The 14,191-nt window shown below is 38.2% G+C and overlaps 1 protein-coding gene and 1 long non-coding RNA gene across 2 annotated transcripts; one reads left to right on the top strand and one right to left on the bottom strand.

Moving 5' to 3' along the window:
- Positions 1-2,199: 2,199 nt before the first annotated feature.
- LOC141435673 (uncharacterized) lies at positions 2,200-8,942 on the top strand. Its single transcript, XM_074098414.1, has 5 exons — positions 2,200-2,409; positions 2,487-2,762; positions 3,915-4,476; positions 5,786-5,933; positions 8,460-8,942. The coding sequence occupies exons 1-5, from the start codon at positions 2,405-2,407 to the stop codon at positions 8,573-8,575; spliced, it is 1,107 nt and encodes a 368-aa protein (XP_073954515.1). The 5' UTR covers positions 2,200-2,404; the 3' UTR covers positions 8,576-8,942.
- A 115-nt stretch (positions 8,943-9,057) lies between these two features.
- LOC141435676 (uncharacterized) lies at positions 9,058-12,649 on the bottom strand. Its single transcript, XR_012452209.1, has 2 exons — positions 12,580-12,649; positions 9,058-9,524 (listed from the first exon to the last, which is right to left on the bottom strand). It is a non-coding gene; the product is annotated as an uncharacterized lncRNA (long non-coding RNA).
- Positions 12,650-14,191: the final 1,542 nt, after the last annotated feature.

Here is a 14,191-nt window from a genome sequence, read left to right as displayed (position 1 = left end):
GGAAGTACCTAAAGGGGCACAAACTGACACTTGGTAGCGGTCCGGATCCGTAGTCAGCAGAAGGTCCAAGCAATTGGCGGTCTGGCCATCAGTGTCAGGGACCCGTGTAGCACAGTTCACCAGCTGCGAGAGATTTAACGATAGAGCAAAAGCATATGCTTCTCTCCCAGCATGGTCAGTCTTCTGGTACGGGAAAAGCCATTCCTGGTGATGCGCATTAAAATCCCCCAGAAGCACAAGCTGCGCCGTAGGGAACCGCTGCTGGGCCACCTCAGCTGAGTCACTGAGATAAGAGAACAGCCTAGTTGTCTCCACATCACCGCTGTGCGATCGGTATAGGCAAGCATAAACAATTTTCTCCATACCTGTGTCGACCATAATCCACAGAACTGAGAAACTGGCGACTTCAAGATTACGGAGGCGTCGGCAACAGATGTCATCGCGAGCATAGAGGCAGACACCGGCACGAGGTTTGAAATTGTGCTCCAAGATATAACCCGGGTAGTTAAGGTATGCGGTGTCAGCTGGACATCGAATTTGCGTCTCCGTAAGCACCAGCAAATGAGGCTTCTCGGTCTCTAGGTGGTGGTGGACCGCGTCGAGATTGGAGTGCAGTCCTCGAATGTTAGAGAGGTGCACTTTCAATGAAAGGACGTGCAACCGCTGTTTAACTATTCTTTTATTTGGCCTCATTTTTTCATAATTGATTTAGGGGAAATAAGCAGAAAGAAGGCAGTTGAGCGAGGTGTTGCACTCGCCCCCAACGCTAATGGGTGGCTGATCTGGAGCGCGCGGGGACGCCCGAGCCCCCCCAAAGATGGCCATCGGGTCCTTTCATCCGGTCGCCAACCGGCACGATGGAGCATCCCGGGATTTTTCGCGAGGTGGCGGGGCAGCCTTTCATAGGTGGCTAACCCAATACTTGGGCCCCCTACTACCTGCGGTCGGCCAGCGGAGAACCGTGCCTCGGATCCCGCTACCCTCCATGACCAGCCAGATCCAGCGCAACAAAGTACGGGGCACCGTAACCGGTACGCGCGCGCTGCACAACTGCTCAGACCCTTCCTCCAAAAAGGCTACTATAGGCAACTGGCTGGAACACGACGAGTCGCTTGGCAGCCAGGCTCAACCTATAGGGTGGTAACCAGCCACGGCCGAAGCCTACCACCGGAGTTGTATCGCTCGTTTAGCACCACCCAGGGGTCACGTGTAGGGTCTCGAGGGTAAACCTACGGACGCGAGCGATTTCGACCCCAAATTTCAATTTGAATTTTATCATCATATTGACTTTTTATGTCTCAATTTGCCGCCTCTAATAACTGGCCGCCCTAGGCTCGGGCCTACTGGGCCTTACAGCAAATCCGCCAGTGCACAAAGGTGCACTGATCACTTCCTTGGGCAAACTATTCGACTATTTCATGTGGTTGCCCAGGAAATGGCGCCTGGGATATGGGGTCGAAGAAATGTTTCACATTTACGTTTTTATCACTAACTGTTCCGTGGTTCGCCGGATAAAATATACTACCCAAAAGAAAGTAGAGGCCACGAGAATTTCATAGGTAAAACGAAAATACTAATAAATACAATTATTTACAACATTTCTTGTCTGAAAAATGGTTTTATTTATACAACACAACACAATGCAAATACTTTTCGTTCAGTTAAATGTATTCAGATAAAAACGCGAAGTTTTTTTTGATTTCGTTTTGTCGAAAACACTCGTGGCCCTTTTATTATTTAAGCTAGTATACACATAATCTATCGCTCCGGGAAACCTATTTTACACATATTGATGGAAGAATTACTGGAAAAAACTTACCCAAAAAGTCACAGCCGAAAACACAATATCTTTTCGGAAAATGACTCGTTATTATCAAATAAGAAACTTACTACGCAATAAGAAAATAACTTAAAAGTCAACGAAAACTTAACAAGAAACAAAACAAAACAACAAAACAAAACACAACAAGAACTACGGTAACGAATAACTAACAAATTAACAATAACTTTAATAATAACAGGATATAATTTCGAAAAGAGAGCGCATAAACATTCAAACGATAGAGCGTTAGAGTTTACAATGGCGGCAATGGCGGCCCCTTTGACAAGTCAACCAAGATGGCCGCCAATTTAGTTCTTGACCACTGGTCTGAGGTCGCTGTAGTGCACGGAAAAGTAATGACATATGTAAGTGTGCCCCCTCTGCACTATACCAACACTATACGTTTGGCAGTGTTGTGCTCATGTAGTGTTTGTGAATTGAATGAAATATTAAAATTTTCCATATTTCCTTGTTTACCTACGAAATGCTGAGCATTACTCAGTATTTTACATTTTGATTTAAATATTATCATTGTCTCCGATCGCTGATAGAATCACTACCCAGCAGTAAAGGGTATACAGGATGTGGTACGTAAAGAGACCCCCGTGGTATTTTATTATCGTTACTAAACAACCAACATCGACTACAATTTCGCTTATTTCAGCTCCGAACTGCCGAAAGAGTTTGAAAAGACGTCCGAAGTTTTACCGTTCACAAAATATGGAATATCTACACTTGAAGAATTCAAAACAGCAGAAGAGACAGTGCAAAATTTGGAATGGTTCAAAAAAGTAGGTTTAACGAATGAAGAGGTGAAACTATACCAGGACGACGTTGCGGGACGGCTGGACCTACACCGGCACATAGAGTCCAGTGTGTTGACTGATAGATTGGACATTATAAATAAAAAAATAAATGAATTCCGGAATAAATCTGCCAGGTATGTATCTTCTTAAAGTGTTGTATTCATTCGTTTAGGCCTTTGTGTCTGTTTCAGACGAATTTATTCGTATTGCCTGTGTACTACGTTTTTTGTAGCTGACTAGACCAATCTGAGTGTGACATGAAAGTATTGTAGTTATTAAAGATCTTAGTTATTTTTTTAGCCCTTTTGTTCTGAGAGGAGGCCTGTGCCCAGCAGTGGGACGTATATAGGCTGGGAAAGATGATGTATGACTAAAATAATATTAATAAAAAGTATATATTAAATAATTTTCTGTAGAAACATGGGCCCATAGGCTTCCCTGTTTAGGCTTGCCTGGGCTCCCGCCCAGATGCTCAAAATTTTCGCCCAAATATGATAAAAAAAATTGAACTTGTGACAGGTGAGGTTAACCTCCTGCGACCCACCATAAACAAAAATTGACATAGAAATAAGGACACTTAAACCTAGATTAAAAAGCCTGCAAGTGGATGTTAATGTCTCAAAGATAAAGTTGAATTTATTTTTTGTTAATTTGAATGATACAGAGAAAATTACACTTTATTCCTTTTTCAAAAGACGTAAATTCTATAGCTAACAATATTATTTACTAGTATGATCACTTTGAACCCCAGGAGGTATAAGTATGTCCTGTAATTACCTGGAATGAATAATGAAACATGATAATTTGTTGCCATTAATTAAATGTTAAAATAGTTTGCAGCTGGTGAGTTTTTGTGCTACACATGTTAAAACTCTTCCATACTGGTGTAAAGCCATTTTAAAGACTTCTAAAAAAAATCTGTTGCACCTTCATTTCAATGGAATATAAATTAATACCTATGTATATGACTGTTTTCCTTCTACCTTCTACTAATAGTTCTTTATAATGACTATTGACTTGTCGGAATGAGGGTAGAAGTTATAAATTACAGACTACACTACACTTTATAATAGATGGTTCTGGAATTAATGCAGAAGGCCATGACAAGCTAAGAACTGCTGTTCTCCCATCTGTGAATAAAGTAATTTAAAACTCTATTCTAGTGAATTATAGTAGTATTTCCTGTTTTCTCTATAGCTGCAAAAATCATTATATACCTCATAAAATAAAGTAATTATTATATTACCAGTGTTAAATGTCATATTATCTTATTTTGTTTTTTCCAGCTCAAACCAATGTGAAACAGAACCAAGCACATCAAAATCAGATAAACCACAAGCGTTGCAAACAGTACAGAAGAATAATGTAAAATTTTATCCAGATGGTCATCCAATGAATGAATTAAAAGAATTAGAGGACAATATGTTTGGCCATTTAAAAGACAAAAAATTACCTATAACAAAACGACGGAAAATTCTGAGACGGCTTGTGAGAAGAAAAGAAAGAATACTTTCCAAAAGTATAGACATTGGTGGGGTACCGGTAAACAAAGAAGCAAAGCCTGGCAGTCTTTGGGACGTACGAGATGCCACTAAAAGAGCTAAAATACCTCGTAGCCGAATAGGTCCTAAGGACAGGACAATGTATACTATTAGAAATAATAAAATTGTTAGATTAAAGCCAGTTAGAAGAGAACAGCAGGTTCAAAATCAACAATATGAGGCCGTAGACATTGTGATGCCGGTCAATGCAGCAGAGGAGCAGCTATTGGAGGGCACCAAGATGTGTATTGATGACATAAAAAAGATAGAACGATTTAAGGATTATGAACCGGGGGTACCATCAAAGGTAGGCAGAACTTACTTATAATTTGTAATAGTCTAATATAGTAGGTACAGTCAAAACTCACTCAGCAAAGATACATATTGGGCGTAACAATCAAAAGGTCCCAAAGTAACCTTGTATATTTAAATAAGTGTCCCTGCAATGTCATTATAAACGGTTTTGACTGTGTAAGTAAATATATACCCTCATCTGTTATTTATTAATGACAAAGTATATTAAATATACTAAAATTCGTTTATCGCTATCCCGTGGGAACTATGCAATATCCTGAGATAAAAACTATCCTATGTCCTTCCCCGGGACTCAAACAATCTGTGTACCGAATTTCATCTAAATCGGTTCAGCGGTTTTGACGTGATGGAGTAACAAACAAACAAACAGACTTACAAACTTTCACATTTATAATATTAGTGGGATTCACAACAAACATGTCATTAACAAATTTTGTACAAGTGGTATTTTGTAAAAAACATTGTTGCACAGTCATGGTTTGCTTGACAAAATCTAGTGCTTTAAGGCTTTGGCAACCATGGTTGTGACATGCCATTGACAAGGCAACTTTAGGTACGTCTTTAGATAAGGAATTTTTGTCTTTGCGTGAACTGTTACAATCAGTTGTTGGGTAACAACATGAACAGGGCAGGTTAAATAAAAGCTTATCATTCATCATCCCGGCGCTAGTCAGAGTTTGACCAGAATGATGGACTGACGCCAGAATTAGCGTGTAGCCGCTACCATATTTGTAATTTTTTGTTGGAATCACAAAACAACTTTCATGCCACTTGCTCGTCAATGATGTTATTCCATGCCTGTATACTGAAGGACAATGGCCTCAATCGTTCCCGCGGGAATTATGGATTTACGTAGTTTTCTTCTCAAGGGAGTTATGACTTTAGTTATTTAAAGTAAGTAGGTACGTCATACTAAAGAGGTTTCAAGTCAGCCAACGTTTTATTTACATCTTTAAAACTTAGCTGTAATTTAATATAATTTTACACCATAAAAATTTTCCACTCATCATGGAACTTCGTTATTTTTATATTTTTGAAATCAAATTGTTTGCAATAAAAAATGTAAATCATTTGTGTGTAACACGGGCCGTAGGGGGATTACATACCCGAGTCATTAGAAGCCCGACGCCGGGCTAATAGACTCTCGTTAGTAATCCCCTTCTTACGCCCCTTTGCACAATGTATATTGTACCCAAAATTTTCTCATAATCTGTCTGATTCAATAGATTTTCTTTTACCCAGAAATCTGCCCAATTGTAGTGGTTTTTAAATCACCATTACTCAAATTTTCTTTTTGTCAGGTACTTTACCTCAAGAACATCGCACCAGCAGTGTCACAGGATCAGCTCTCCCTCCTATTTAATCAGTTTATACTGGATAACGGCGGCCCTGTTGACATCAGATTGATGAACGGTCGGATGAGAGGGCAGGCTTTTGTTGCGTTTCAAAGTAAGTTCAATTCTACCCTCTTTTTATTATTTTATCTAGTTTTAGTGTATTTTGACTATTTAGGTGCTTATAAAACTGGAGCATTAATTTCTAATGAGCATTCTAGCGAATGTTACATAAACATACCGTTTTAACGAGCATTCAAGCGAAACAGCAGGTGGCAGGTTTTGCAGGTGGTAGGACCTTGTGCAAGGTCCGCCCGGATTGCTACCACCATCTTGCTCGTTAATCCTGCCGTGAAGCAGCAGTGCTTGCACTGTTGTGTTTCGGCGTGGAGTGTAAGACAGCCGGTGAAATTACTGGCACTTGAGATATCCTATCTTAGGCCTCTAGGTTGGCAACGCGTCTGCAATCCCCTTGGTGTTGCAGGTGTCTATGGGCGGTGGTGATCTCTTACCATCAGGAGACCCACTTGCTCGTTTGCCATCCAATCGAATAAAAAAATAAATAAAAAAAAAAACGGTAAATTACTTCGAGCTTTTATCGTTTTTTTTTTCATCGTCGTGAATAATAACACTTTTAACCCCCGACGCAAAAAGAGGGGTGTTATAAGTCTGCTGTGGCACTGTAACTCTAAACAGGTCAACCGATTTGAATGCGGTTTTTTTAATTTGAAATTAGGGTTTCTAGCTATGGTTCTTAGGGGTGTGTAATGATCGGTATAACAACATTTGATATATTTTCCAAGGATAGGAGCTTCACTGAACTTCTTTATAAAATAAACCTATTCTAACCCAAAGTACATATAACAATATAAATAAGTTTGGTTTTTAAGATAAATTGTTTGTTTTCTTATTTTGTACATATACATACAACTTAACCGTTAGTTAGTTTTCCTTGTGTGATATATTTACTACCATCTTGAATTTTTTCAAATTTTTCCACCCGCCGCTTTATTTACATTTTAGAGGGGGCTTTAAAGTTGAATATTTTGCAAACAAAACACTGAATCGAAAAATCGTTTTAGCAACCCCCTGCTGGTTTTAAAAGACCTATCCAACGATACCACACAACACAAGGTTGAATGAGAAAAAAAAACACCCCAAAAAACGCAAAGCCGCGGACGGACAGACAGACAGACATGGCGAAACTATAAGGGTTCCATTTTTGCCATTTTGGATATGGAACCCTAAAAACGGCGAATACTCGAAAGTAGACATGGGGGATAAATAACGTTTCGTTAAATTAACTCCATGTTCAACTATGTATGTAGCAAAAGCTCAAAACGGCTGAACCGATTTTGATAAAACATGTCTAAGAACCATTGCTAGAAGCCCTGCTTTTAAATAAAAAAACCGCATTCAAATCGGTCCACCCGTTTAAGAGCCACGGTGCCACAGACAGACAGACACACACACACAGACACACATAGCGATCAAACTTATTACACCCCTCTTTTTGCGTCGGGGGTTAAAAATGATAATGATAGTCTTTGAGTGCGATAGTTTGACAATATTTATCTTTTTTAACCCTTTACCAGGCCCTTAGAACTAGCGTGTCTTCATACGTACTTTATATACTGTTACAACCGTACTTAACGCCTTGTAAAAAATGTATTTACCAAAGTCGGAGATGTTCCTTTAAACCAGAAATAAAAATGTGGGTTACGGTTATCCCATCGCCTGTCTTAAGTAATTAACTGTCATACTCGATTTTGTCTTATTATATTCTTGATCAGGCGAAGGGATATATTCCTCCCACATCTTATTCTTCAGGGAAAGTCTTTAAAAGGAGATTTTACAGCTAGGTACATGAATTCGCTCTAGGTTGAACACAAAAACAGTTTTATTACTTACGCGAGTTTTTATGACACGACAAGACAATTTACCGGGCCATGGGATAATGTCAACCCACATCCTAATTTTGGTCATACACAAAAATGCATGAATATTTAGCAATGTTTAAGATTACATTACCTTTCAACACTCAAAATCTATAAAATATCAAAAAATTGTTCGATCTATGTACTTTTGTTTCATAGAAATAAAGGAAAGTGTTCCAATTTCTCCGTAGTTTACTGAAATTAGAGTTCAAGTGAATCTAAACGGCTGCCAAAGATATATTACGCCATTTAGAAGCGTGTTGTGAATGAAGATAATAAAATACTATTTTCAGGGATCGACAAAATATTTTTATGGCGGTTTGGAGTTAAAACCTGACTACGGTAACCGATATAAGATGTGGGAGGAATATATCCCTTCCCCTGGTAAAGGGTTAACTGACTTCAGAAAGTAGATCCTGTCTGTTGGACTCGTGTGACATGTATATAATTATATGTAGACATACATTTGTGTTCATGATTTTCTCTAAAACTACTGATCTGATTTTAACAGGGTGATAGGGAATGCTTGAGTTTTTATCTGAATACATTTAACAGTAACCATTTTTAAACAAAGAATGTTTATAAAGAGTTATATTTATTTAGTCTAAGCGTTTTAACTAAAAAAAAACTCATTTGGCCCCTATTTTCTATTGGGTAGTTAATAAAACAACTTTTCGTTACAAACTATTTATTCTCATTTCCAGATGAAGACGTTGCCATACAAGCTGTGCATGAAATCAACGGAACGATATTGAGCGGTCGGCCCGTCATCGCACAGTTCGGTAGAAACAGCAACAGAATAGAACAAATAATAGTTTAATTTTATTACATTACAAAATATATCTAACTTACATACTAAGAAGTATTAATATTATTAAATTATTTATTACTTAACACGGCTAAGATAAAATTATCATTATGTAAATATTAAGAATTACATTTCTAAGCACTCTAAATAGTCTTTTCTTTATTAAAACTATAGCTAACCTAAAATTGAAAAAAAAAAACAAAAAACAATTATTTCATTATTGAACCAAAACAAGAAACCTTACTACTTGGTAACCACCAAGCATCTAATTAAGGTAACTCGTTTTAGTTTATAGATTACCTTTGCGTAACCGCCGATTCAATTAACAATAACAATCACATTATTTCAAACGTCCAAAACAACTATTTCGGCAGATCAGGATTAATGTCAAATTATATTATTATTAATAATAATATTTGTATGAAAATTATCAGAGTTCTTAATAATATTTGAGCGCAAATCACAGGCTAGCTTATCCAAATTAGAAAAAGAAAATTGTAAACTGCACTGCAAAGACACCACAATACTTAATTTATTTTTGATAGAGTTAACAACATGTAACATGTGCATATCGTGATTTGCGCTCATCATATTTTATTTAATTAGCATGAACCAGTGGCGGATTCAGGAAAGTAAAAGCTAACCTCCCCTCAAGCATTAGAGTTTTTCCGTCAAAAAACTATGTGACCTTGATAATTATATAAAAACGTACCCCTCAGCGGTGTCAAACCTTTCCACGCTAATCCAAGATTCGCCACTGGCATCAACTACACCAAAACAGTCAAAGTAGTCAGTATTTGACTCGTGGTCCTTCGAACACGATACTTTTTCGACTAATCGAACCACTGAATGCACTAAGTGTCTCTTCACTGGGCGTCCTTAGAGGCGGACTTGCGCCGTCGTTTCACGACGCGTTTAGGCGACAATCATTCGGCCTCCTTCTTGGCCGGTGGTTCCTCCGCTATAAAATAAAAAAAAAAACAAGTTAGAAACAGGAAATTTGATTTTTAACAAACACGTAACACGCAGTTGTTAGACACCATACTTGAAAGCGGGTGATTGTTGTGAATATTAGTAACATGGATTAGTGAAACCGGTGATGGTTGCTGTCCCTATGCGTTTGAACTGAGTTATCACAAAAAATAAACCTGCAACTCTTGACATGCCTAAATTAAAGTTTACATGAACGCTGGAACACAAGTTTGAAAGTGGCCTAAGCGTTTTTGGTAACACGCGTGAATGCTTATAATTGAAACGACTTTGTTTCTACTAACAAAAAGTTTCCTATTGAAGTTTTTTTATTATAAATTTTCAGTAACAGAAAGGCTAGCATGTCACGTCATTTCTCAATTTGTCGTCCAATTTGCGTTGTAACTGGTAACAAAAGGATTTGGCTACAAATGAGAAACTACGTGACACGCTAACACAGCATACTTACCACTTTGCCCCGCTACGGGTGTGCCAAAAAATACGAATCCCAACAGAAGCTAATAAAATAATGGTGCGGAGATATTGTCCTGTTACTGCTGTTGAATTACCACTCACTTACCTATCTGTATAGCAGAGCCAAGTTTAGAATTGTTCTTAGCTAGTTCTGGGTAATAGAGAATATGCAAGTATTTTTTTCTATATGTTCGAATAAATAATGACATTTACGTTAGTGTCCGACCGAAACACGATTTTTAGCCGAAACCGAAACCGAATATTCGTTTTTTTTTTCTGATTACGGCCGAAACCGAAATTTTTGAAGACGTATCAAAATATTCAAAATTACTGTACAAATCGTAAGGAAAAGGTTATTGCAAGAATTTCTTATTATGAGAACTTTTTTGTTAAACAAAATAGGTATAATTAGAGGTAAATTATGAAATTTTAAACCAAATAAGAACAAATCTTTAAACTTTTAAACAAAGTTACCTAATTAATATAATACCTGGACAAAGTCAATTGCAAGGTAAATCACAGCTTAAACATAAATCAACTTTTACATAAATTGTAGTATATTATCACTGTAATCAGTTCTTTAAAGAAAGTTTTAGAATAATACCTCGTGTGACCAAGTCAAACATTGCAAGAGAAATCACAGCATTCATACTACTTTAACATAAATCACTAATGCACTAATTCGCGGCATAGGTATTATATTACTCAAAACAAACAACCTATTCTTATCACGTCTAAAAACGCTAAATTTCACAATCCTAATATCAAACTTATTGTTCATTAATAACAGCATAAAATGCAGTAACAGATTCTAAAAAGTAAATAATAATTTAATAAATAACACACCATATTCTGTCGCGCGCCACGTGGTTCACAAACAAACGTCACAAACTGCATGCATACTACTTTCGCTGGTCCCGGCTGGGATGGCCGCCGATGCATTACCTATACCTAACCGGCCGAGCGCGCCTGAATTAAGCCGAGCGCTCCCCATGCGAGAGCCGCGAGAAGGCCGCGAAGTAATTTCGGACCGGCCGAAGGTTCGGCCGAAATTGGCCGAAACCGAAACCGAAACTTCGGTGGGACACTACTTATTTTATATTCCAGTTTTGTATCACGTTAATTTTTTTACGAGAAAATTTGTGTTCCATGCATATTCCCTATTACTAGCCCTGATTTTTGGCTATCGAATCGACCATAGCTATAGGTTTGACTGCAGGAAACGAAATTTGGATCTTCCATCGATTGCCATTTAAATTTGAGAATTTATTGACAGTACAATTCGGAGCAATGCGTACCGCCCGATGATATATTAATAAATAATATAATGTTTATTTTATAAAATTTTGTTGCTACATATTTATGAAAGCGTCTTTGCTAAAATTATGGTCAGGCCGAATGTCCTTTGTCCCTTTTGCACAAGTTTCCCTCTACGCTATTATCTAAAACTCACTGCCTGTGGTGCCATAAATCATCAGTGCCTGCGAAGATTTCTAATAAAAAGGTAATGATTTTTGGCAGCGAGTGTTTGACATTAGTTGTCTCGTCACCGGCTTGTACACGTCCCACTGTTGGGCAGAGGCTCCCTCAAATCGAGAGGGTGGGCGTAGTTCTCGCGCGAACTCAGGCTAGATTGTGAACTTCACACACTATTGAATTGTTTCGCAGATGTAATGAGGGCTATCGCGTATGAATTCGCCACTAGAGGCGCTAGTGTAGCGTGAGGTCTCCGAAATGTCAAATCTCATAGTTTTTGGGTGAGCTACGCGGGTTTATTTATAATTAGAATAATTTTGAGAATATTTTGCAATATCTGAAATTAATTATGGCAAATATGCGTTCCGGGGCAATGAATGTCTGTGTTTTGAGACAGTTTTGTCTTTCGGAAACCTTTGTCCTCCCTTTTTTCCGAACAAAACGGGGACTATGCAACACTGTGGCATGCTCGATATTTTCATGGTACGGTTTTAAGGTGTATTAAATATGATTTTAATCTAAACTTTGTTTTCACGCCCGTAATAACAGACTTTGAAAGCCATACTTAAAAACCTCACGCAACAGTGCGCCATCTAGTGAGACAAAAAACGATAGCCCTCATTGGTCGTACTCGATAATAAGAATCCTCCGACAGGTGGACATCGCTAGATGGCGTTAGTATCGCGAGGTCCGTTTGACAACTTTCATTTTTGTGCCACGATTGCAACAGGGAATATTACGCAGTTCTGAGCAGAGGGCGACACTAGCACAACCGTAAACAAACCACCATTACAACGTCAGTTCTCTTTATACCTAGTTTGTCGCAATGACGGATCATAACATATTTATTAGTAACAAAATAACATGATATTAACATCGATAGTAACGATAGAGCTATATTTCCAAAAAAATAATTGAAATAATATGATATTATGCCATCCTATGGACATTTAAGACATTCAAGAAAACTGTTTACGGTTTGTGCTAGTGCATTCTGACGGCAAAACATTGAAGTAATATTCCCTATTCATTATTCATACCACCAGCTAACCTGTCAAAGAACCTCTCAGAGTCAGACGGCGTCTGAAACAACTCACGCTTGTAGTCCGGATGCGGCGGCGCGGGGTGGGCGGCGTGCGCGGGTGCGGCATGTGCGCGGGGTGCGGCGGGTAGTGGTCGGGCGCGCAGTACGGGTGCGGGGGTACGAGGGGAAGCCCGCGTACCCCCCGTAGTAGCGTCCTCCGTACGGCGCCCCGTAGCCCACAGCTGTTGGGGTTAGAGCTTACACCACAACTCCCACAAGGCACCTTGGTCTTTTACCAACTAGCTTTCGCGGCTTCGTTTCCAAGAAAGAATAAAAACTAGCTGGATTTTTATCTCGTCGCATTACGAAATACGAAAAATAATTTCTAAGTGATCTACTGATCTTCAAGGAATGTGTGCCATTTGAAGACTTGACATGAGTAATTTAGACTGTTCGTAAGTATAGGTTACAATTTAGATTTATCCAAGGTTTTTTATTAATATGTGTTTTGTACTGACCCGCTTCATCGCGCGGTTTTTTGTAACGTTAAATAAATGTAGTGAAAATAATATGCGACCCCAAATAGCGGTCCTCTAAATGACTATGTCTGAAGCCTATTTCGGTATACCCAAGTGACACTATAACTTAGTATAGTCTGTAGTTATAACTTATAAGCGACACCGTAACATATTTCTAAAATTGATAACACGGTTAAGTTAGACCATCGATTTTTTAGCGTAGAATGAATTTGAGCTTTTGAAAATATAATCTACATTTTTCTGTAGACGAAGAGCTCCTCTTGTGAGGCAACATATCAGGTCTAGGAATGATCATACTGTCAGAAGTGATTAGATAGAAATGCCGGCAGCATGTGCCAAATGGGTTAATCTAGACTCCAGCTTATTACAACTATCAACAAGGGACCGTTATGATGTTGTTATCTCTAATAATTAATGAATGGAAACGGATTAATGTGAATATGAAGCCCAGAAAGCAATGGTTTGTGTTACAAACGATTTGATTCACTAGGATCACACTAGATTCTCCTCATTTCAGTGTATCAATTTAACATCATATAAGAGTGGTTTGACTGTACGCCCCTGCAAAGGTTTTTTATCGGAATTTTCAACTGAAAAGTGTCATGCTTTTGTCAATTATCTCAGGTCTCCAATATACAGATTTCGCATACAAAAACTGTCATTTGATTGCGATTGCGAGCGTCAGAAACGTTCGGCGTATCGTAATGTTTTTATATTTCTATTTTTTTTTACTTTTACTATTTTAATTTGACGCGTTACACTCTGAACATCGATCAATGTATGAAGATATTTGATACACAATTAAAATGTTTGCAGGGGTGTTTAGTCAAACTAACCCAAACATCTGTTATTTTCCGGAATAATTTGAAGACACTTTGTATAGAATCACAATTATTATAAAAGTGTCAAAAAGAGACACAGCTAAGGCGATCTAGTTGATTCTAGTGGACCAAATTAAAACTGTTTTGCCCACAGCTTGACAACGCAAAAACATATCACTCAACACAAATTCCAAATTAATCAAACCCGATAGAGATCAGCTCTGTTCAAGTGTCTTTAATGTACATTTTTTATTTAGTTTAGATTGCTATAGTACTGAGTCTATAGGGTTTGAAGATCAGTGCAATATTGCGCCAATTAATGAAA

The sequence above is a fragment of the Choristoneura fumiferana genome, chromosome 15, assembly GCF_025370935.1.
Source record: "Choristoneura fumiferana chromosome 15, NRCan_CFum_1, whole genome shotgun sequence".
Lineage (NCBI taxonomy): Eukaryota > Metazoa > Arthropoda > Insecta > Lepidoptera > Tortricidae > Choristoneura > Choristoneura fumiferana.
Note: the sequence above shows the minus strand (reverse complement) of the source record. Positions and strands in the feature narration are given on the sequence as shown.